This window comes from Borostomias antarcticus (genome assembly GCF_949987555.1).
Source record: "Borostomias antarcticus genome assembly, chromosome: 28".
Lineage (NCBI taxonomy): Eukaryota > Metazoa > Chordata > Actinopteri > Stomiiformes > Stomiidae > Borostomias > Borostomias antarcticus.
Window position 1 is genome coordinate 2,832,619 of NC_140261.1, and position 22,764 is coordinate 2,855,382.

At 49.9% G+C, this 22,764-nt stretch overlaps 1 protein-coding gene across 1 annotated transcript in view; it reads left to right on the plus strand.

Annotated features, from left to right (window-relative positions):
* Window positions 1–356: 356 nt before the first annotated feature.
* Window positions 357–22,764, plus strand: part of fat2 (FAT atypical cadherin 2) — a gene marked incomplete at both ends in the record, with an annotated part of 38,187 nt that continues 15,779 nt past the window's right edge. The window contains 12 exons of the mRNA XM_084459571.1: window positions 357–396; window positions 3,784–7,074; window positions 7,375–7,686; window positions 10,626–10,684; window positions 10,933–11,241; window positions 11,762–11,969; window positions 15,354–15,493; window positions 15,950–16,225; window positions 16,633–16,843; window positions 17,307–21,356; window positions 21,766–21,965; window positions 22,147–22,300. Coding sequence (XP_084315697.1) covers window positions 357–396; window positions 3,784–7,074; window positions 7,375–7,686; window positions 10,626–10,684; window positions 10,933–11,241; window positions 11,762–11,969; window positions 15,354–15,493; window positions 15,950–16,225; window positions 16,633–16,843; window positions 17,307–21,356; window positions 21,766–21,965; window positions 22,147–22,300 — 9,250 coding nt within the window. The remainder of the gene's footprint in view (window positions 397–3,783; window positions 7,075–7,374; window positions 7,687–10,625; window positions 10,685–10,932; window positions 11,242–11,761; window positions 11,970–15,353; window positions 15,494–15,949; window positions 16,226–16,632; window positions 16,844–17,306; window positions 21,357–21,765; window positions 21,966–22,146; window positions 22,301–22,764) is intronic.

The window sequence follows — 22,764 nt, forward strand, 5'->3', positions numbered from 1 at the left end:
ATACAGTAACACACATGTCACATCAGGATCTATTCTTATAACCAGGTTAGGGGTCACAAGTGAAACACTGCATGCTTATGGCTCTGTTTTTGATGTTGTGCAGTCATTTGATATTAATGCTCACATTTTTGCACCTTGCTCCTTCATCGGGGCAGATTTAGCTAGGCCACCCCTTTTCAGTATAAGGATTAGGTTTAATCTGGGGCGCAGCTACACTTTTATGATTGCATTATCTTTCTGACTGCATTATCTACCCCTGTCGCCCGGAGGCCTGCGTTGCAGGTGGCCATACGTGTACTACGTGTGTGCTGTCACTCACTTCCTGTATGAGTGTAGCTGGGCAGGCGTGTTGAATCATGGGTCCTAACTACCTGTTTGAATATACCGTTGAGGCAGGTGACGCATGGTGCATGAGCTGCTATACAGAGACGACTGTAGCTATAGACGCTGCATCGGACTGAATGAATGATCTGCATTAAGTGTAAAATGGTTTTGACAGATGGACACATCACTAACCACATACGCAGTCTAGGTTTTATTCATACATTTATAGAGTTGGTGATTCTACACCTCCCAGTCTGTATCCTCCTCTGTGCTCGGACCGTACAGTAGGGTTGGGGAAGGTATGCACGCTTTTGAGAGTCAACCATAAAGACCGCCAGCGTTTGCCGCATGCCTCTGCCGGGCGGGAAATGGGATCCAGGCGCCGTGGTTGAGCGTGTGGCTACAGGTTGAGACGCTAGTGGGAGCTTCCAACACACTGCAGCGTCCTATGGCTAGAACACATCTAGAACACACAGCAGTGTCCTATAGCTAGAACACATCTAGAACACACAGCAGTGTCCTATGACTAGAACACATCTAGAACACACAGCAGTGTCCTATGACTAGAACACATCTAGAACACACAGCAGTGTCCTATAGCTAGAACACATCTAGAACACACAGCAGTGTCCTATGGCTAGAACACATCTAGAACACACAGCAGTGTCCTATAGCTAGAACACGTCTAGAACACTGCAATATCTACAGCTAGAACACGTCTAGAACACTGCAGTATCTACAGCTAGAACACGTCTAGAACACTGCAGTAACTACAGCTAGAACACGTCTAGAACACTGCAGTACCTCCAGCTAGAACACGTCTAGAACACTGCAGTATCTACAGCTAGAACACGTCTAGAACACTGCAGTATCTACAGCTAGAACACGTCTTGAGCACTGCAGTATCTACAGCTAGAACACGTCAAGTGCACTGCAGTATCTACAGCTAGAACACGTCTAGAACACTGCAGTATCTACAGCTAGAACACATCTAGAACACTGCAGTACCTACAGCTAGAACACGTCTAGAACACTGCAGTACCTACAGCTAGAACACGTCTAGAACACTGCAGTATCTACAGCTAGAACACATCTAGAACACTGCAGTACCTACAGCTAGAACACGTCTAGAACACTGCAGTACCTACAGCTAGAACACGTCTAGAACACTGCAGTATCTACAGCTAGAACACGTCTAGAACACTGCAGTATCTACAGCTAGAACACCTCTAGAACACTGCAGTATCTACAGCTAGAACACGTCTAGAACACTGCAGTATCTACAGCTAGAACACGTCTAGAACACTGCAGTACCTACAGCTAGAACACGTCTAGAACACTGCAGTATCTACAGCTAGAACACGTCTAGAACACTGCAGTACCTACAGCTAGAACACGTCTAGAACACTGCAGTATCTACAGCTAGAACACGTCTAGAACACTGCAGTACCTACAGCTAGAACACGTCTAGAACACTGCAGTATCTACAGCTAGAACACGTCTAGAACACTGCAGTAACTACAGCTAGAACACGTCTAGAACACTGCAGTATCTACAGCTAGAACACGTCTAGAACACTGCAGTAACTACAGCTAGAACACGTCTAGAACACTGCAGTATCTACAGCTAGAACACGTCTAGAACACTGCAGTATCTACAGCTAGAACACGTCTAGAACACTGCAGTACCTCCAGCTAGAACACATCCCATCATACCCAGCCCGGGGTGGTACCCTGCTCAGGCAGCTGTTTATAAAGGATGTTCATTTCCTTCGTGTCTGACTGTCACGGCCGGGTGGTTTCCTACACTTTAAACAAAACATTTCCTTGGCTTAAAAAAACCCTATCAAGCCTGTGTGAGATTGAGAATACTCCAGTGAGCGGATCTGTTCAACCTTCAAGTTATTCTACATATTGATCCAGCACCTGGCCTGAGACAAGATCGGATGTGCGCACATTTACTCTTTTTCATTGACATTAAGCATATTCCAGAACTAAAATTCTTCTCCCACTAAGTACTGTAGTGGTATTATGATACATAGTGTGTAAAACCAGCCCGTAGTGCTTTTCGTATTGCCCAGGTCAGGTACAGTACATGTGAAGGTAATTTAATGTCATGTTCAGTACATGTGAAGGCTAGTTTAATCTCAGGTCAGGTACAGTACATGTTGAGGTTAAAGTGAATGTTTGGAAGACAGAAATATGACACTAGATAAAATAAATAATAAATAAACAAGATAAGGAGATGTTTTAGTCCGCTCTCCAACCCAAACACTGACTCTATCTACAGTGTGCAATCAGACCATGACCAGACCACACATACCTGCTTTAATCCCAAACCCATTTTAAGACCTAGACTTTTTATGTTTTCTTGCATGTTTGTCATGTGAGTCATATTTCGTATGAGTAGCATGTTCAATGAAATGCTTAGCTGGGCTCAACATGGGGCGGAACCCGAGACTCATGCTCTAGCGACGCAGCTAGCCAGGCAGCCGTATGTTTTTGTATTATACTGAGTAAATGCAGTCTAAATTGAATGCTTTTAGACTATATAGAGTTGCCATAGACTAAATTGGTGTATGTTAACGAGAACTCACCTACCTCCACTACTTTAAGCAACAGGCTGTTTCATGATGGGATGAAAGTTCAGGTGAAATGCGAGCAGTCAAGGCGCTTGCATGGCTCTGCTAGGACCACCACCAATGTGCTGATTTATTATAAATATCCACATGGTAGTAGGTGTTGCAAAGGTGGTTTAGATGCTAACCAGCCCGTTGATTAGACAACCCCGCCTGAGATCTGCAGCTCTCTTGGTCTAATGGTACTGCAGAGGACAAGCTGGAGGTCAGTGTTTGATTCCCAGTGCTTGGAGCCTTGTGTGATTGTTCTGATCGGGATTAAATGAAGGAGCGCTCAGGTCTACCGGAACACTCCAACAAACAACACACATCATTATATCAACAACAATTACTATCGTTGTATTAACACATCCTGACAACGACTGTCGAGAGTCATAATTGTATTATCTGTTGCTACATGTAAACAGAAGGAATAATTATGGGGCAATTCCCTCACCTATCTAATGGCACTGCGAGGCAGCTTTTCTTTGTTAAGACAATGAGATGCTTTCTTTGGTCAAGGCAAGTTGGAACAGGAGAGAAATACCTTTGCCATAGGCTCTGACTGTGCTGTTGTGTCATATCATCCTCACTACAGCTTAGAGAGCAGAAGGACAGGGATTAGCTGTCTGGTTGAAGGACTACTGTGTTTGTTCACTTTTCATTTGAAATGTTTCTTACACATCTAAAAACTGTTGATTTTGCTTTCACAATCAAGAAGCTTTGAAAGTGATATTGGCTCCACCCCCCCTCCCTCTCTCTCTCTCTCTCTCTCTTTCTGTCTATCTCTCTCTCTCTCTCTGTCTGTCTCTCCCTCTCCTTGTGTCTTGTCTCTCTGTCAGGCCTGAGGAGCCTGGTGGAGACGTTGGAGATGGCGTGGTCAGACGCCGGCCTCCTAACCGTAGTGGTAGCAGTCCTGCTGACCCTCGCCAAGGGTCAGAGCTTGAGGAAGGAGAAGGAGAAGGACAGCTCACTAATGAGCTTCACCCACCACCTCTACAATGCCACCATCTATGAAAACTCAGCACCACAGACATACGTTGAGAGTCATGTAAAGATGGGTATTGTGGTGACGGATCCTTTCTGGAACATCAAGTTCAGCCTGGTCTCCGGTGACGACGACGGCCTGTTCAAAGCTGAGGACCTCAGGGTCGGGGATTTTTGCTTCGTCAGGATCAAAACGAGGAGCAGTAACTCTGCGCTGCTGAACAGGGAAGTGAGAGATAGCTACACGCTCACCATCGAGGCAAGGGAGAGCACTTATGATCTCCAGACTAGAACAAAGATTTCCATCCAAGTCCTTGATACCAACGACCTGAAACCGCTATTCTACCCTGCCTCTTACAACGTGGCGATCCGGGAGGACGCTCCGCTGAAGTCGAGCGTGGTTAGAGTCAGCGCCACAGACGCCGACGTCGGTAGCAACGCCGAGTTCTACTACTCGTTCACCAGCAGAGCCCATCCGTTCGCCGTGGACCCGTTCACCGGTACCGTCAGCCTGATCAGGAGCCTGAACCACAGCCGGGCCGACAGATACGAACTCACGGTCCTGGCAGAGGACAGAACCAAAAAACTCTCTGGCGTTCAGAAATTTGGCAATGTTGCTAGGGTCATAGTAAACGTAGAAAAGGCCTCCTCATCTTCCCCTGTTATCAGTCCCCTTACCCTCATCAACCCTCCTCCGGGGGATGATAAAATCACTATTGACGTGGGGGTAGAGATGGGTGTGAAGCCGGTGGATTCCCTCAGGATCGTCAGTGGGGACGCACAGAGGTGGTTCCAGATCGTCCCGTCCAGTCTGCAAGGAAGCCGCTTCCAAGTGGTCTCCACCGAGAGGGTTGACTGGTCCCAGGCTCCCTTCGGTTTAAATCTCTCCCTTCAGGCCAAAGACCGGAGCAATCCTCCTCTGGTCTCTCCTGTCACAGAAATCTTCATCCCTTCACAACAACATTCTCCATTGACGTTTATGGAAGACAGTTATCGCCTCACTCTGAGTGAGTTCTCCCCACCTAAAAGCTATGTTGTCAAAGTGGCTGTCAAATCATCCCCTCTGAACGTCACATACCAGATCAAAGGTGACTCTCACAGCGTACCGTTTAAGATAAACCCCAAAACAGGGATAATCATTACAACAGAGAACCTCGACTACGAGAAAAATTCCCATTATGAGTTCGATGTGATGGCCAATAACGGTGACGCTGAGACTCGTGTAGTCGTCGATATAACCGATGAAAACGACAACAGCCCCACATTCTCCCAGCCGTCCTATCAAACCACACTACCGGAGAACACGCCGGTTGGAAGCAGCGTGCTATCAGTCAGAGCTACAGATGAGGACCGGGACAAGAACGGATTTGTGACGTACGCCATTGCTAACGCCGATCCGCTACCCTTCACGGTAGATCCTCTAACGGGGGTGGTGTCCACGTCGGAGAAGCTGGACTACGAGCTGATGAAGAGATGGCACCACCTCCGATTGTGGGCCTCCGACAGCGGCAGTCCCTTCAGCCGCGTCAGCGAATGTGCCGTGACCATCACCATGAGCAACGTCAACGACAACCCGCCTCTGTTTGAGAGGGTGGGGTGCAACGCCACCATACCCGTGGACCTGCCTGCGGGCACCGCCATCGGACAGCTGTCTGCTGTCGACCTGGATGAGCTGCAGCAGCTCAGGTTTGCCATCGAGTCGGGCAACGAGCTGCGGATGTTTGACATCGACTCTGTATCTGGAGTCATCTCGCTGGTCGGACAGCTTCCCCCAGTCACTCTGGAGACAGAGAGCCCCGAGTTCACACTGAAAATCATCGCAACGGACGGCCATCATAACTCTGACCCCTCCTTTGTCAGCATCGCTGTGGCGCGCGCAGGGCTCGAGGCCTCCATTCAATGTGAGGAAACGGGGATTTTCAAAAAATTAACGGATAAACTCATTGAGTCCATGAAGCCGGTGCTGACTGTTCAAGAGGAAGAGTCTTTTTCTGATGTTCACTTGATAAACCGTCACTCCCCGAAGTTTGACCCGGGTATACCCGGGTCTGTCGACATCAGGGAAGACTTCCAACTGAATTCTACCATCCTGCACTTCCGGGCTACAGATGACGACACTGGATTCAACAGTAAGCTTGTCTACGTTATTTCAAGCGGGAATGAAGACGGGTGTTTCAGCATTGACACATTCTCTGGAGAGCTTCGACTAGTTTGTCCTTTAGACAGAGAAAGCAAAGAGTTCTATATTTTGAATATAACCGTGTATGATTTAGGGACACCACAGACTTCTGCGTGGAAATTCGTTGCAGTGAATGTATTGGATGTCAATGACAATGCCCCGATGTTCGACCAGCCGAGATACGTCCTCCACATCCCTGAGAACATGGAAGTTGGGGCGAGCATATTTCAAGTGCACGCTACGGACTTAGACTTGGAGGACAACGGTAACATTGGGTACTCCCTGCTGCCGTCTTCTGATGTGTTCAGTATCGACGGTGTGACTGGGGAGGTGAAGGTGACAGGCTCTCTGGACAGGGAGGCCGTTCCCAGATACGAGCTGAGAGTCCAGGCCAGAGACCAGTCGAGAGCCGACCCACAGCTGTTCTCAGTGACGGACCTGGTGGTGGTACTGAAAGACATCAATGACAACCCGCCCAAGTTTGTCCCTAAGACGTGTAGGATAAAGGTCCCTGAGGACGTCCCGGTAGGAACGGTGTTGCTGTGGGTGGAGAGCTACGACTTGGACCTGGGCACCGGAGGCCAGGTCAGCTACAACCTGGTGAACCGTGAGCACGGGGCGTTCTCCCTGGACGCCGCCACTGGCTCCCTGACCCTGGAGAGGGAGCTGGACTTTGAAAGGAGACCGTTCTACAACCTCACGGCCCGGGCGGTCGACCACGGACTCCCTCGCTCCCTCTCCTCCTCCTGCCACATAGAGATCGAGGTTCTGGACGTGAACGAGAACCTCCACCTGCCGTCCTTCTCCAAGTTTGTGTACGAGGCGAGTGTGATGGAGGACGCGGCGGCAGGGACGTCAGTGTTGACTCTGACAGCGGTCGACAGGGACCTGGGCAGAGACGGAGTGGTCAGGTACCACATCCACGACGGCTCTGGACTGGGCGTCTTCGCCATCGATGAGGAGACAGGTAAATACTGGATCTCATCATGAAAGAAGAGAATAGAAATTTTATTTGCTATGCAGCAGGAAAGGTAGATGTGATCGTTGTAACACTGTTCCATCAGAATATAATCAGCTGAGTAAGCATTATATTTCAGCCCACATTTACCACATTACACCTGTGTTGGTCAATAGTATTGTTTGTCTTTTGTAATATGTTGTTAAATATTGTTTAATATGAATATATTGATCTCTGGCATTTTGAAAGGTTTGTCAGCAGAAGAGCCTATATTGAGAAGGTTAACCGTGTGTGTGTGTGTTCTGTCAGGCGTGATCCGTACGTCTCTGGCTTTGGACCGCGAGTCCGTCCCTCACTACTGGCTGTCCGTCTACGCCACGGACCTGGGAACAGAGCCCCTGCTGTCCTGGACCCACGTCTTCCTAGAGGTGCTAGACGTCAACGACAACCCCCCAGAACTGTCCCAGCCCATCTACTTCGGCTCGGTCCCGGAGAATGCGTCCAAGGGCAAGTCGGTACTGGCGGTGTCCGCCACAGACGTGGACCTGTCCTCCGAGGGGAAGCTCACCTTCCAGATGCTCGATTCACAGCGCACACATTTCGACATCAACCCCAAGACAGGTACTTTCACCCTGTCACTGCAACCATACATTAATACAGTATAGGATTAGGTGGCAGGAGAGTGATTTGATCACCGTATCATGACCATGTTTGACAGAATGTTCGGTTTTATGAATGCCTGTGACTGAATACAAGTTCAGTATGGTACTGTACATATCCTTCATGCCATATTTCCTACATTACGTTTTATATTAACTTTTCCTTGTTAAATTTCCATGTAATAAAACTTGACGAAACACAAGAAGAAAAAGTAGAAAATGGTCGACGCCAACCTGTAGCTCCTCAAATGAACATGTTAGGGGAGTGTCTCCAGGAGGACAGGTTGGAACCAAACCTAATTTTCAGATAGGTACTTGGATAAGATCACAGCAAAACTTTCCACCAAGGTCAGGAGTTGCGCTGTTGGGCTGAACTTAAATCCACCTGGGACTAAAACTCCAAATCCCCACTCATCTCTGACAGTTGCACATTCAGCTGAACACATGCTAACCCTCACCCCTGCCTGGTCTTTGAAGGGCAGGTAGATTAGAGTGATATTAGCGTTAGTGCTGCAAGCTAGTACATGTCCAGTCCTTACCCCTGTCCCTGTGTAGCTCCAATACACACACACACACACACACACACACACACACACACACACCCCAGGGCCTACAGTACATCGGGGGGGATTACAGAGAACATAAGCACCATTCATGGGCGAGGGAGGACAGGAGAGAATAATATTTTACTGACACACCCAGAAACACAATCGATTTCTGTGGTAATGATCAAAAGCACGTGGTGTTCAGTAATGTTAATTAAGCAGACGTACAGTATCAAAGAGAGACAAGTCAAGTGTTGTCAAGGCATTTACTTGATATCTAGACTGATGTATCAGTTTCAGAGACAATACTTCAAGAAAATGATACCGAAACAAAGATGAGAGTTCGAGTTGGGGGGAGGAGGGGAGGAGGAGAGGAGGAGGGGAGGAGGAAAGGAGGGGAGGAGGAAAGGAGGGGTATGACCGGAGCAGAATTCTTCATGTCTGAGCAGAACTGATGACTCATCTCTACAGAGGTGTCTGACTGTGTTCTCAATCAAAAGGTTAAAAAAAAGCAAAACGCACTAGAAGGTCACTGGGTCATGGCAGACCTCATCAGCATGGACAGAGACTAGCCAGCCGTGGATGTATTCAACTGGTCTGGTCTATCTGCCAATGTTATCGAAAGGGAAAAATAATTTGTGGATTTGCCTCAAAATGTACTGGTCTCTTCCTTGGCCCACGCTACAAACCTCCACCAGGTTTCAGGAAAATCGGTCAGGTAGTTTTTGCGTAATCCTGCTGACTAACAGACAGACCGATACAGACACGCCCACAGAAACAAAGGCTCCTCCCACACGCCAACAGAAACATAGGCTCCTCCCACACGTCAACAGAAACATAGGCTCCTCCCCTGGACTTCGTCCTGGGCAGAGGTCAAGATACAGATTCGGCATTAAACAAAATTCAAATATTTTTAGGCTGTGCTATTGTAGGAATGTCCATGTTTTGCCTATACCGGACATACCTTCAGATACAGGGAGTACATGACCAGTGGAAGACAGTCAGAGAGCCCTGGTAGACTGAGAGTGTGAGAAAACTCCCATATCTCTGCTGGTCTGTACTAACGACAAAAGCACACTTCTACTGTGTCCTAAGGGCCTATGACCTAAACAACAGACCCCCAATAAAAGGCCCAGCAGGGTGTGTTTGGGTTGTAATAAAAACGAAATGGCCGCCAATAGGAACCTCTCCCAACACATGCTTTACTCTCCCCCAACCTCCTCCCCCCTGACCTCCACTCTGTTAAAAACCCTCCTGAGGTCAGTCCTGGGGGGCAAGGGAGCTATATGTTCTCCTGCAAGCGCAGTCTGATGTTCCTTCATATCTGTTCTCAGTCTGATGTTCCTTCATATCTGTTCTCAGTCAGCTGAGTTATTTCATATCTGTTCCCAGTCTGTGTTCCTTCATATCTGTTCCCAGTCTGTGTTCCTTCATATCTGTTCTCAGTCTGCTCTGTTCCTTCATATCTGTTCTCAGTCTGCTCTGTTCCTTCATATCTGTTCTCAGTCTGCTGAGTTATTTCATATCTGTTCCCAGTCTGTGTTCCTTCATATCTGTTCCCAGTCTGTGTTCCTTCATATCTGTTCTCAGTCTGCTCTGTTCCTTCATATCTGTTCTCAGTCTGCTCTGTTCCTTCATATCTGTTCTCAGTCTGCTGAGTTATTTCATATCTGTTCCCAGTCTGTGTTCCTTCATATCTGTTCCCAGTCTGTGTTCCTTATCTGTTCCCAGTCTGTGTTCCTTCATATCTGTTCCCAGTCTGTGTTCATTCATATCAGTGAATCCCTGCAGCCTCACCCATGCCTGGGTATGTTCCTGCTCACAAACAGCTGTACTGAGGCCAAACCAGCCCGTCGTGTAAACCTGTTCAGTCAGCTTTTCCTCAGATACAGTTTGTGATTCAAGTGGGCTTGCCAAGGCTCTCGGGCAAAGGAGTTTTTATCTGATATAAACAATTGTATTCATGTATGCACCTTCTAGAGAGGTGTCACAGAGTCCTGGGTAGTTCCACTGTATCATGTTGTTAAAGTTACTCTAAGTAATATTTACAGTTTCAAAATGTGGTATTCTTGTATGTTATATTCTTGCAACATTCTTGTAGCAGTTGAGTTTAGTTTTGCCAGATTTGGAAGTTTCTCAAAGGTAGCCCATAAAGATAAAGCTAGGTCAACACCGTTAGCTCAACACTGTTAGCTCAACCCCGTTAGGTCAACACCGTTAGAGCAGCAGCAGGTTTCTGTTCTGATAGGAAGGCTGGGGTTCACTAACAGGTGCGCATGCGGGAGCAACTTGTTGACTATGTAGTTAAAAGACACACACACACACACACTAACCCATAATGTCTGTGTTTGTTTAGGTGTGATCAGCACTTTAACAGCTCTGGACCGGGAAGACAAGTCTGAACACAGCATTGAGGTGAGGACGTCTGTCTGATCTGCTCCTATCAAGTGAAAGTTAAGAGGATCCTGAATGGCCGGTAGTGTGCTGCTGGTGAAGGCCTACAGGCCTCTCTGACCGTTTGAATCACTAGTCTCCCGAACCTCTTCAGTGTTCATGAACCTCCTCACCGAACCTCCTTAACAGTGTTAAGTTTCACAACGGCAGGAAGCTGTCAGGAAGCAGGAAGTGTCTGAGCCCCATGCTGCTGCTCCTGTCCCTCTCAGGTCATCGTGTCGGACAACGGCGCCCCCGCCCTGCTCGCCACCGCCACGGTGGTCCTCCGGGTGACGGACGAGAACGACAACCGGCCAAAGTTCACAGACAAGCTCTTCCAGGTCAAGCAGGTGGAGCAGCAGGGTCAGGGTCAGCTGGAGGTGTGCAGGATGCTGGCGCGAGACGACGACGAGGGCGCCAACGCCCAGGTCAGTTACAGTCTCCAGGACAACCAGGACCAGAGGTTCCAGGTCCACCCCACCACCGGCGTGGTGACGGCAGAGGGGGACTTCTGGTCAGGCAACTACAGCATCCTCACGGTAAGACGCTTAGGGACAGAAAAAAATAACTAAATAAACTAATTGATTACTCCGACAGGTATCAGAACCAGCAGATAAAAGCTGATTGGATGGGCTCAGCTGGAGTGAGAGCCGATGTGCAGTATTTAGTTGGTGTCCATAGTGCTCCAACGGGTATCAGAACAAGTATTCGGTAAACAGTTCACATTTAAGGCCGTAAACATCCAGAGATGAAAGACATGGTCCAATCCTGCCAGACCTCTGCCTGTATTGCACCTGCCCACGATAAAACAGTCATCATCACTCACAGCTCAGCAGCTCATGCTGGGAGAACGGAGGAGTTTAGTGACACCCTGTCGTTTGGCCTTGGACTCTTTAAATCAGCGGCCAGATGGGAGTCGCTGAAAGTAATCAATCATGTTTGTTCGCTTTTCTGGCAGAATTTTCAGGTCCAGAGTTGTCCAAAGTTGTGTGGGTGGGCGTCTCATGTCTTCGATGGTGACGTCATGGTCATCGCTCTCTCTCTGTTGCTCTCCGGCAGATCAAGGCCACGGACCACGGCAGTCCCCCGCGGGCGTCCACGGCGCGCCTGGACGTGGAGTGGGTCTCCAGGCCGCCGCCCGGCCCCGACGCCCTGACCTTCGACGAGCCGCACTTCACCTTCGCCGTCATGGAAACGGAGCCCGTCACCCACATGGTGGGGATCATCATGACGGAGACGCAGAGGCTGAGGTGGTTCCACATCACGGGTGAGCGGAGGAGGAGGCGGGGATAAGGTTTACCTCATCTTTAGTCTGCAACACATGGGCAAAGGGGCGGAGCCAGCGCCTACCTTTTAAACCCAGCTGCATTTGAACATAATGTCATCGGGAGCGTAGTCAGGACTAAATGAAAAACTAATCCAGCCCAGAAAAGGAGAAAAGTGTAGTTAGCCAACACATGAAGTGAGTTACCTGGAGGAAAGTCCAAGTAGCCTAAATCGCACTTCATGTGCTACCGACCGCTCGACTCGTTAGCAATACTTGAAAACTGGAAAGCTGCGGTCAGTGACCAATCAGAGGCCAAATCAGCCCACCAGCCAGCACAGCCCACTGGCTGCACGAGCCAATCATCCCTCTCTGAAGAGGGGCCAGCTCTGGTCCTGGCACGGCTTGGCCTGGCACGGCTTGGCCTGGCACGCCATGGCCTGGCACGGCTTGGCCTGGTTTTGGCATGTCCTGGTAGATCGGCCCTCAGCCTGCATACTGTATGCAGAGTTTGTCTCTTGGGATGTACGCTATAATGCACATAGAAATTGAGGTCCAGCTATGAACTACGGCCTTATGAAGGCTTTCTAAAGCCTTCATACATCAAACTTTATTTAACCCAAATTATAGTTATAATATATTGTAGTTCTGCACATAAAATGATTTTTGTTTTGGCCTTGAATGCCTGTTTTAAGGTACAATGCAGCCACTGACATCTGAGTAGTGAAGGTATGTGCTCGTGTCATAGGTCAGAGAGATAGATCGTCTTTATGTATCTCCCTTGTAAACCTCCTATCCATTCACCAGATAACGATCTGAGTCCGTGACAGCTGGTTGAGTTACTGAGGAATAAGGTCACGTCGGGCTAGGGTTAATACTTGAAGACTAAGGTCACGTCAGGCTAGGATTAATACCTGAAGACTAAGGCCACGTTATGAACTGACCATAGTTCAACACAAGAGAAGATCTAGATTGCATGTAATTTAGTTTAACATGTAGTTTAGCATGTAATGCCAACCAGAGGGAATAATCTGTAATGATGTTGGTCCAGCATGTATGTAATCCCTCCATCAGGTTTAGTCTCAGGATCTGATGTTTTCCTGAGGACATTTTATGAAAGAAGCAGAGTTTAAAATGTCCTACATTGTCCGGCCAGTCCTATAACAGAGGGAAACGCAGCCTGTGAACCTTGGAAAAGGTGTATTTCTTAATAAACACCATCTGGGCGAGCGGGCGGGTGTTCTCACCCCTACTGATTCACCCGTCTGTTCACATTGTGTTGCTGCCAAATGTTTCCCTTAAACAATGCTGTTGTATTCTGGTGCAGTCCACTCTGACTGGGGGGGCGTTTTGCTGCAGCCTTGTTTTCTATGGTTCCTACACACCGATGAGCATGACGGGTTATGGGCTAGGCTCATTCAAACCACAGCTAGGTACATGACGGGTTATGGGCTAGGCTCATTCAAACCACAGCTAGGTACATGACGGGTTACGGGCTAGGCTCATTCAAACCACAGCTAGGTACATGACGGGTTATGGGCTAGGCTCATTCAAACCACAGCTAGGTACATGACGGGTTATGGGCTAGGCTCATTCAAACCACAGCTAGGTACATGACGGGTTATGGGCTAGGCTCATTCAAACCACAGCTAGGTACATGACGGGTTATGGGCTAGGCTCGTTCAAACCACAGCTAGGTACATGACGGGTTATGGGCTAGGCTCATTCAAACCACAGCTAGGTACATGACGGGTTATGGGCTCATTCAAACCACAGCTAGGTACATGACGCGTTATGGGCTAGGCTCATTCAAACCCCAGCTAGGTACATGACGGGTTATGGGCTAGGCTCATTCAAACCACAGCTAGGTACATGACGGGTTATGGGCTCATTCAAACCACAGCTAGGTACATGACGGGTTATGGGCTAGGCTCATTCAAACCACAGCTAGGTACATGACGGGTTATGGGCTAGGCTCATTCAAACCACAGCTAGGTACATGACGGGTTATGGGCTAGGCTCATTCAAACCACAGCTAGGTACATGACGGGTTATGGGCTAGGCTCATTCAAACCACAGCTAGGTACATGACGGGTTATGGGCTAGGCTCATTCAAACCACAGCTAGGTACATGACGGGTTATGGGCTTCCTGAGCTTCCTGGGCCGTCCAGGTGTGAGGGGGCTCTGTGGAGGAGGTAGATGAGGGCGTCGCTCACCATGGGCCTCAGGCGCTGCAGAACTAGTCTCTCGTAGCCTTGGGAGTTCACCCCGTATCTGACTCTCTGAGATGAATGGTCTGGTGGGGGGAGAGAGGTCAGAGGGGGGCGGGGGTGTTGAGCTGCCTTCTAGCCTCACAGGGGTGGGGACGGGGGCTGCCTTCTAGCCTCACAGGGGTGGGGGCTGCCTTCTAGCCTCACAGGGGTGGGGACGGGGGCTGCCTTCTAGCCTCACAGGGGTGGGGACGAGGGCTGCCTTCTAGCCTCACAGAGGTGGGGACGGGGGCTGCCTTCTAGCCTCACAGGGGTGGGGACGAGGGCTGCCTTCTAGCCTCACAGGGGTGGGGACGGGGGCTGCCTTCTAGCCTCACAGGGGTGGGGGCTGTCTTCTAGCCTCACAGGGGTGGGGGTGGGGGCTGTGTCAAACCTGTTGAGGAACTGGTTAAGCTCGTTGGCACGTTCTTGACCCCTCCCCTCACATTTGGGCCTGAAGTACCCAGCCCCTCCATGCCCTCCCACACTAATCCTGGTTTGAAATGGTGGGATACTCATTGGTTAGTGTAGAGCACTACTTTTCAAGAAGCCAGCCTGCTGAGATCTACCAGTCCGGTTTCAACATCGCAAACGCACACACGCGCATACAACACACACACACACAGTTTCAACAATGTTTACTGTTATTTATGTCGTTTTTTATTAGATTTTGGAGAATACAGTAAATTAAAGGATTTAAAGAAATATGCCCACCAGAGAGTAATGGTAACACACACACCCACAGCTCTGGAGAGTACTGGTAACAAACACACCCACAGCTCTGGAGAGTACTGGTAACAAACACACCCACAGCTCTGGAGAGTACTGGTAACAAACACACCCACAGCTCTGGAGAGTACTGGTAACAAACACACCCACAGCTCTGGAGAGTACTGGTAACAAACACACCCACAGCTCTGGAGAGTACTGGTAACAAACACCCTGACCGTCACCACAGCTTTAGCCAGTGGCGTGATGGGGTGAGTTGAACTGATTCAGCTTAGTTAAAGACTAACATGCCCACCAAAGGTCTTTGGGGTCTTCACTCTGGGAGCCGTCACGTTCTTCAGTGAATGAGAGATTTTTGTCTCCTCCCCTCCCCTCCGGTTCCTCCCCCTCCCCTCCTGTTCCTCCCAGGGGGAAATGAGGAGCAGGACTTTGACATCCAGAGGAACACAGGGACCATTGTGATTGCGCAACCTCTGGACGCAGGGAAGCAGTCCAACTACAACCTGACCGTCATGGTCACGGACGGACACCAGACTGCCACCACACAGGTGAGAGGGCCACCAGACTGCCACCACACAGGTGAGAGGGCCACCAGACTCAAACCACACAGGTGAGAGGGCCACCAGACTGCCACCACACAGGTGAGAGGGCCACCAGACTCAAACCACACAGGTGAGAGGGCCACCAGACTGCCACCACACAGGTGAGAGGGCCACCAGACTCAAACCACACAGGTGAGACAGCAGATGCACTGCATGTAGCAAAGTGGACTAAAGGTACATCTGCTCAGTCAATTCCCTGATTTTACATTGATATGTTTCTGAACCTCTAATTGATCAGGTAGACATGAAAACATCTGGATTCTTTCCCATCCCACGTAATTGATTAATTGATTGGAAATGGTTCTGTTTGCTATGAGACAAGATAGTTTTGTGAGGGACTGGGTTGGAAAAGTAGATGGTCCTTCATGTGAATAAGCCCCCTGTCCACCCTCTCTCCCTCAGGCCTACATCCGCGTGCTGGACATGAACGAGCACCGGCCTGTGTTCCTGAGGAGCCTGTACGAGGTGAGCGTCCCGGAGGACACCTCGCCATGGAAGGACATCATGCAGATCAGCGCCCAGGACAGAGACGCCAACAGCAGGCTGGTCTACTCCCTCCACAGCAGCCGGCACCCCGACAGCATCAGGAGCTTTCACCTGGACCCCAAGAGCGGCGTGCTGGTCATGACCGAGGAGCTGGACTACGAGACGCTGCCCGTGCACACGCTCTACGTGATGGTACACAACTCTACAACTGTATCACCACGCTCAGAACATACCGGGCCTGAGAGAGAACATGGCATCAAAATAGATTCATAATACACTGAAACCCCCCCCCCCCCCCCACCCTGCTTCTCTGTATATAACAGCACCTTCTCTGTATATAACAGCACCTTCTCTGTATATAACATCACCTTCTCTGTATATAACAGCACCTTCTCTGTATATGACAGCACCTTCTCTGTATATAACATCACCTTCTCTGTATATAACAGCACCTTCTCTGTATATGACAGCACCTTCTCTGTATATAACAGCACCTTCTCTGTATATAACAGCACCTTCTCTGTATATAACAGCACCTTCTCTGTATATAACAGCACCTTCTCTGTATATGACAGCACCTTCTCCCGTGTGCTCTGCAGGTTCGGGACCAGGAGATCCCGGTGAAGAGGAACTTTGTGAAGGCGGTGGTTCACGTGGAGGACTGCAATGACCACGCCCCCGCCTTCCTCAGCCCCCGGTACGAGGCCAGCATCTCAAACCTGGCAACCCCCGGCACAGAGGTGCTCCAGGTCAAGGCCTTGGATAAAGACATGGGCAGCAACGCTGACGTCAGCTACACTTTTCACTCAGGTGAGATACGTAGTCTGGATGGATTCTGGATGGATTCTCTCTGTATCCAGTCATCTTTAATAGCACTCTCAACATCAGTTCTCACATGATTTATACCTCATACAGGTACAGTATGTGATTGCTGCTAGTATAGGACAGGCACATAATATTCTGTGATTTAAAAAAAAAAGTATTTTGTATTCTGGTCATGGATCTGTGAAATGGTAGTGTGATATAATCGCATGATTTTAGCTGCTGCATGTTTTGTGTAATGTATGTAATTGCTTTAAATTGTAATTTATTTTTTTAAGAAAAGCCTAACTAGGGACTGGGGTTGCAAATTAGCCAATTGGCTAAAAACCTTTCATGCAACACATGTATTACCACAACATGTACAGTATGTAACAATGTGTGCTGCATTGTCCCTAACAAATAAACCAATAAATAAATACATTTGTTTACCCTATGTTTTCATATATTTCAGGGAATGTGGACGGTACCTTCGCTGTAGACCCTGAGGGCAGAATCAGCGTTGCCAGGCCCTTATCCAGTCAGTCCCAGCAGCAGTACCACCTGACCGTGAGGGCCACTGACCAGGGCTTCCCACAGCGCAGCGACCTCACCTCCGTCCACATCTCCGTCCGGCTCTCTGCCCTCACCCCGCCCGCCTTCCTCTCTGACCAGTACTTCACCGAGGTCAGCGAGTCCAGCCCTCCCGGGACGCCGGTGGTCACCGTCTCCGCCTCCAGCCCCGCCGCACTGCATTATGGGCTCGTAGACGGAGACCCCAACGGGACGTTTCAGATCAACGCCCACACCGGGCTCGTTTCTGTGTGGAAAGAGCTCAACTTCGAGGAGAGTTTCTTGTATTCGCTCCACGTTCGGGCCACCACGACGGCGGGAGCCTCGTCCGAGGCCGTCGTTTATGTTTATGTGATAGATGAGAACGACAACGCGCCAGTCTTCCTCCAGAGGGAGTACGTGGGTCAGGTCAGCGAGTCGGCGGGTATTAACAGCATGGTGATGGGGGAGAACAACACGCCGCTGGTCCTACAGGCCTCCGACGCAGACAGAGACTCCAACGCCCTGCTGGTCTACCACATCCTGGAGGCGGAGGCCTCTAGAGTGTTTAGGATAGACCCCAGCATGGGCACGCTCTCTCTGGCAGCGCCGCTGGACTTCGAGGCCAAGGCCGAGTATCGCTTCTCCGTTCAGGTACGGGACTCGGGGGATCCTCCGCTGTGCGCAGCAGAGCCTGCCAAAGTCACCGTCCGCATCCTGGATCTCAACGACTGCCCGCCCAAATTTACCAGCCCGGTGTACGAGACCTCCGTCATATTCCCCCCCGTCAAAGAGATGGAGGTCATACAGGTCAGCGCTCAGGACGTGGACTCAGTGGTGTCGTACGACATCGCTGAGGGGAATTCCCACAATGCGTTTGCGATTCACCCCGACACTGGAGTCATCTCCATAAGCAATGTGTCCGAATTCAAACCCTTCTACCAGCTGTTAGTGAACGCTGCTGACGGGCTATACAAAGACTCTGCTATTGTGAAGATAAATGTCATTAATATAACAGCTAGCGGTCTGGAATTTGAACAGAGGTTATATGCAGCTACTGTCATGGAGAACACAACCTCTGTCAGAACATTAGCAGTTCTGCGAGCCACAGGCGTCCATCTGAACGAGCCTCTAGTGTACTCTCTTCTGAACCCCATGGGAAGGTTTACCATCTCCCAGACGTCAGGGGTGTTTGAAAGCACGGGCGTGACCTTCGACCGAGAGCAGCAGGACGTGTATGACGTGGTGGCGGAGGTCAGAGACACCAGAAGTCCCCCTCGGAGGGCCGTGACCCTGGTCAAAGTTTACATCGATGACGCCAATGACAATGCCCCCCAGTTCCTGAACCTGCCGTACTCCATCCTGATCTCGGAGGACTCGGAGCCCGGTGATGTGCTGTTCCAGGTGACGGCCACCGACAGGGACCTGGGAGAGAACGGATCCATCATGTACTTACTGGAGGAGGACTTCGATCTGTTCAGGATTGACCCGTATGTCGGGGACGTGTCTCTACAACGGCCTCTTGACTTTGAGGCCATGAGTAAGTACGTACTGACGGTTCTAGCCACGGACGAAGGCTCTCCCACCTGGACTACGACAGCCGAGCTCAGTATCCAGGTCCGAAACCGCACCAATCCGGTTTTCCAGACATCGCTCTACCCGCTGAGAGTTCCTGAAAACATTCCTCCTTTCACCACCATCTTACACATACAAGCAAGAAACCCTGAGGGATATCGGATCATCTACAACCTGGAAGAGGAGAACGCGTCCAAACACTTTCACATCGATTTCAAAACGGGAGTCTTGACAGTTACTGACCGCCTGGACTACGAGAGCCAGACGAAGCACACGTTGACGGTCAGAGCCACGGACTCGGTGACAGGGGCGTTCTCAGAGGCCTCCGTCGAAATAGAAGTGGAAGATGTAAATGACAACGTCCCGGTGTTCTCTAAACTGATGTACAAAGCGGAGGTACAGGAGGGACTTCCCATCGGCACTTCTGTCTTACACGTATCCGCCACTGACAGAGACTCAGGAAGAAACAAAGACATAACCTACCATATATTGAAAACGGAGGGAAATGAAACAGACTTTTTTGAGATAAACCCAACGAGTGGCTTAGTTGTAACGAGACAGGTGCTGGACTACGAGGACACAAAACACTTCCACTTCAAAGTTAAGGCCACAGACAATGGCACCGTCCCTGCTAGCAGCGAAGCCAACATCATCGTCAGTGTGATCGACATCAACGACAACCCGCCTCACTTCAGCAAGGATTATTACCAGACCTCTCTGGATGAGATGGCCACATGTGGCCATATAGTCATTAAAATTCAGGCCTCGGACGCCGACGCCAGGGACTTGAACAACCTACAGTATAAAATCCTGTCCGGGAACGAGGGCAGATATTTCAACATCAACGAAACATCTGGGATCATCTCCTTCTCCAATGTTTGCCAGAGGAACCTGCATCCCTTCTATAACCTCACCGTGGCGGTATCGGACGGCGTGTTCCAGAACAGCGCCCCCGTGACCATAGACATGATGGGCAGTAACAGGCACAACCCTTATTTCAGACAGAGCGTCTATGAGGCGGAGCTGGCGGAGAACGCGGAGGCGGGGACGCGCGTGATTCGGCTGGCCGCCATCGACCCCGACGACGGACCTTATGGCAGCGTGGATTACACCATCATCAACAAACTGGCCGATGAGAAATTCTCCATAGACGCTAACGGGCAGATAGTCACATCTCAACCCCTGGACAGAGAGAACCCCTCACAGAGAGTTATAGCCATCAAAGTAATGGCTAAAGATGGAGGAGGCAAAGTGGCCTTTTGTACGGTCAAGATTATTCTCACTGATGAGAACGATAACTCGCCGCAGTTTAAGGCATCCGAATACCAAGTGTCCATCCGGTCAACTGTGAACAAAGGCTCTCCTGTCATTCAGATAATGGCTTACGACGCAGACGAGGGTAAAAATGCTGACGTCACCTACACAGTGGACGAGGCAGAGGAAGTGACCGAAGACGTCATTGAAATCAACCCTTTTACCGGCGTGGTCAGTGTTAAGGAAAGTCTGGTCGGATTAGAGAATAAGATCTTCAACTTCAAAGTTAAGGCACGCGACGGGGGCCTGCCGTTCTTAAACTCTACAGTACCGGTCCAGGTGAAAGTGGTTCCACCAGACGTCTCTCTGCCAACTTTCTCAGAACCTCTCTACACCTTCTCAGCCTCAGAGGACATTGCCATGGGGACGGAGATAGGCTCGGTCAAGGCCGACTCCGACATGCCTCTCATATACAGCCTGGTCAACGGCAACACTGTAGAGAGCAACAGAGATAAGGTCTTCACTCTCGATAAAGAGAGCGGCACCTTGCTAGTCCAGAAGAACATCGACCACGAGAAGACCAAGTGGTACCAGATCGATGTCATCGCACAGGGGAATCACAATGGCACCGAGGTAGCGTCACTGGTGTCTGTTACCATCCAGGTGCAGGACGTGAATGACAACCAGCCGGTGTTCGAGGCCGACCCGTACCGGGCCTTCCTGGCGGAGAACCTGCCGGCAGGAACCACCGTCATCCAGGTCACCGCCAACGACCCGGACACCGACACCAACGGCCAGGTGACGTACACGCTAGAGCCGCAGCCCGACGACATTGGCGAGGTGTTCGCTATTGACGGTGAGAGCGGATGGATCGTGACCCTGAGGGCGACGGACTGCGAGGTGGCGAGGCTCTACCGGTTCCACGTGGTGGCCACGGACCACGGCGGCGAGGCCAAGCTGTCGTCCTCGGCCCTGGTGGAGGTGACGGTGACGGACGAGAACGACAACCCCCCGCGCTTCTCCCAGGACGTGTACCAGGCCTCCGTCATGGAGAACAGCCCACCGGGCCACGTCATCGCCACCCTGGGGACCATCGACATGGACGTGCTGCTGGAGAACAGGTTGATCACATGTTATATAACAGGTGAGTGTAATAAGATCTTATGCCTGTGTAATAGGGGGCGTTCATAACGGCTGTTGGAGTTCCCAACATTCTGCAGCACACTGGAATATTATTTTCCCCCCCCCCCCCCCATGCACCCAACAATGATGACCATTCGAGGTTTTAGATAAAGCAAGACCAGAAGACTGCAGGGTGCCCTCGGTCACAATGACTTCCATCTGACCAATCAGAGAGGCCACTGTCCATCAGCACTATACGAATAGGGATCCAACGTCAGGCTTGAAAAACCTGTACCTAAAACAAAAATAATATCTTTATCTCCCGAAAAGCTTATCCCGATTGGCTATGGCTTATGTCATTAGGACTACACTGGCCAGTATAGTGAGTAAGCTAACCATGTCACGTTATTTATTCTAAATGGTATTTTTAGACGGAGACCTGTTGGATCAGTTTGCCATGGTGCATCAGGGAGAGAAGGAGTGGGGTCTGATACAGAAGGAACCTCTGGACCGTGAATCCAAAGACAAGTACTCCCTGAGGATCACGGCCACGGACGGACGCTTCCAGGGCCAAGCCACGGTAGAAGTCCTGGTTCTGGACATCAACGACAACAGCCCCGTGTGTGAGCAGGTATGCCTGGACTGTTGCTGATTCCTAAGAATATACAACATTGCTATTGTTTCTCTCTTACTGTCTCTCCACAAGCTGTAATGTTCACCATGCTGTACAACGTGATCTGTCCTGGCCAGGTGAAAAACAAAGTGGTATTATCTTGTTCATGACATTCTAGACGTATGTGTTTCTGTTCCAGCTGCTATACACAGAAGTAGTCATGGAGAACTCTCCATCCAGCATGTTCATACTGAAGGTGTCGGCCTCAGACCCTGATATCGCCACCAACGGCCAAGTGGTCTACACCCTCCACGGGCACAACGCCCACAAGTTCCATCTTGATCACAAAACAGGTAACACGCCGTAGGGCCTCCCAAAGACTATTTCTGTTTGTTTGGGCAAGAGATAGCATCTCCACTGATATAAGTGCTTAGAGCCATGGAGACAGGAGGCTGTCCTTTACACCGGCATCCCACTAATGTGATTCTTTCCATTTTGGTCACTTCCTCTTGTCGATCATACTTTGTGGATGTCATAGAAGGTTACTATCTCATCCATCTCACTTCAGTATTGTTGACAGTAGAGAGGCAGGATCTTGTGGATCTGTCATGTCATGTCATCTTACAAAGATGAGATGTTTGGACTTTTTCATGAACCTGAACCAACAAACTATTGTCAGGCTCTTGAGACCGGGTTTCTTTCTCAATGACACCCTGTGATCAACATCAGCAGAAAACACAAACGCAACAAGATCTACGATCAACACTGTTGTAAAGACCAACATAACAATTAAAAATAACAATAATAAAACAAACAA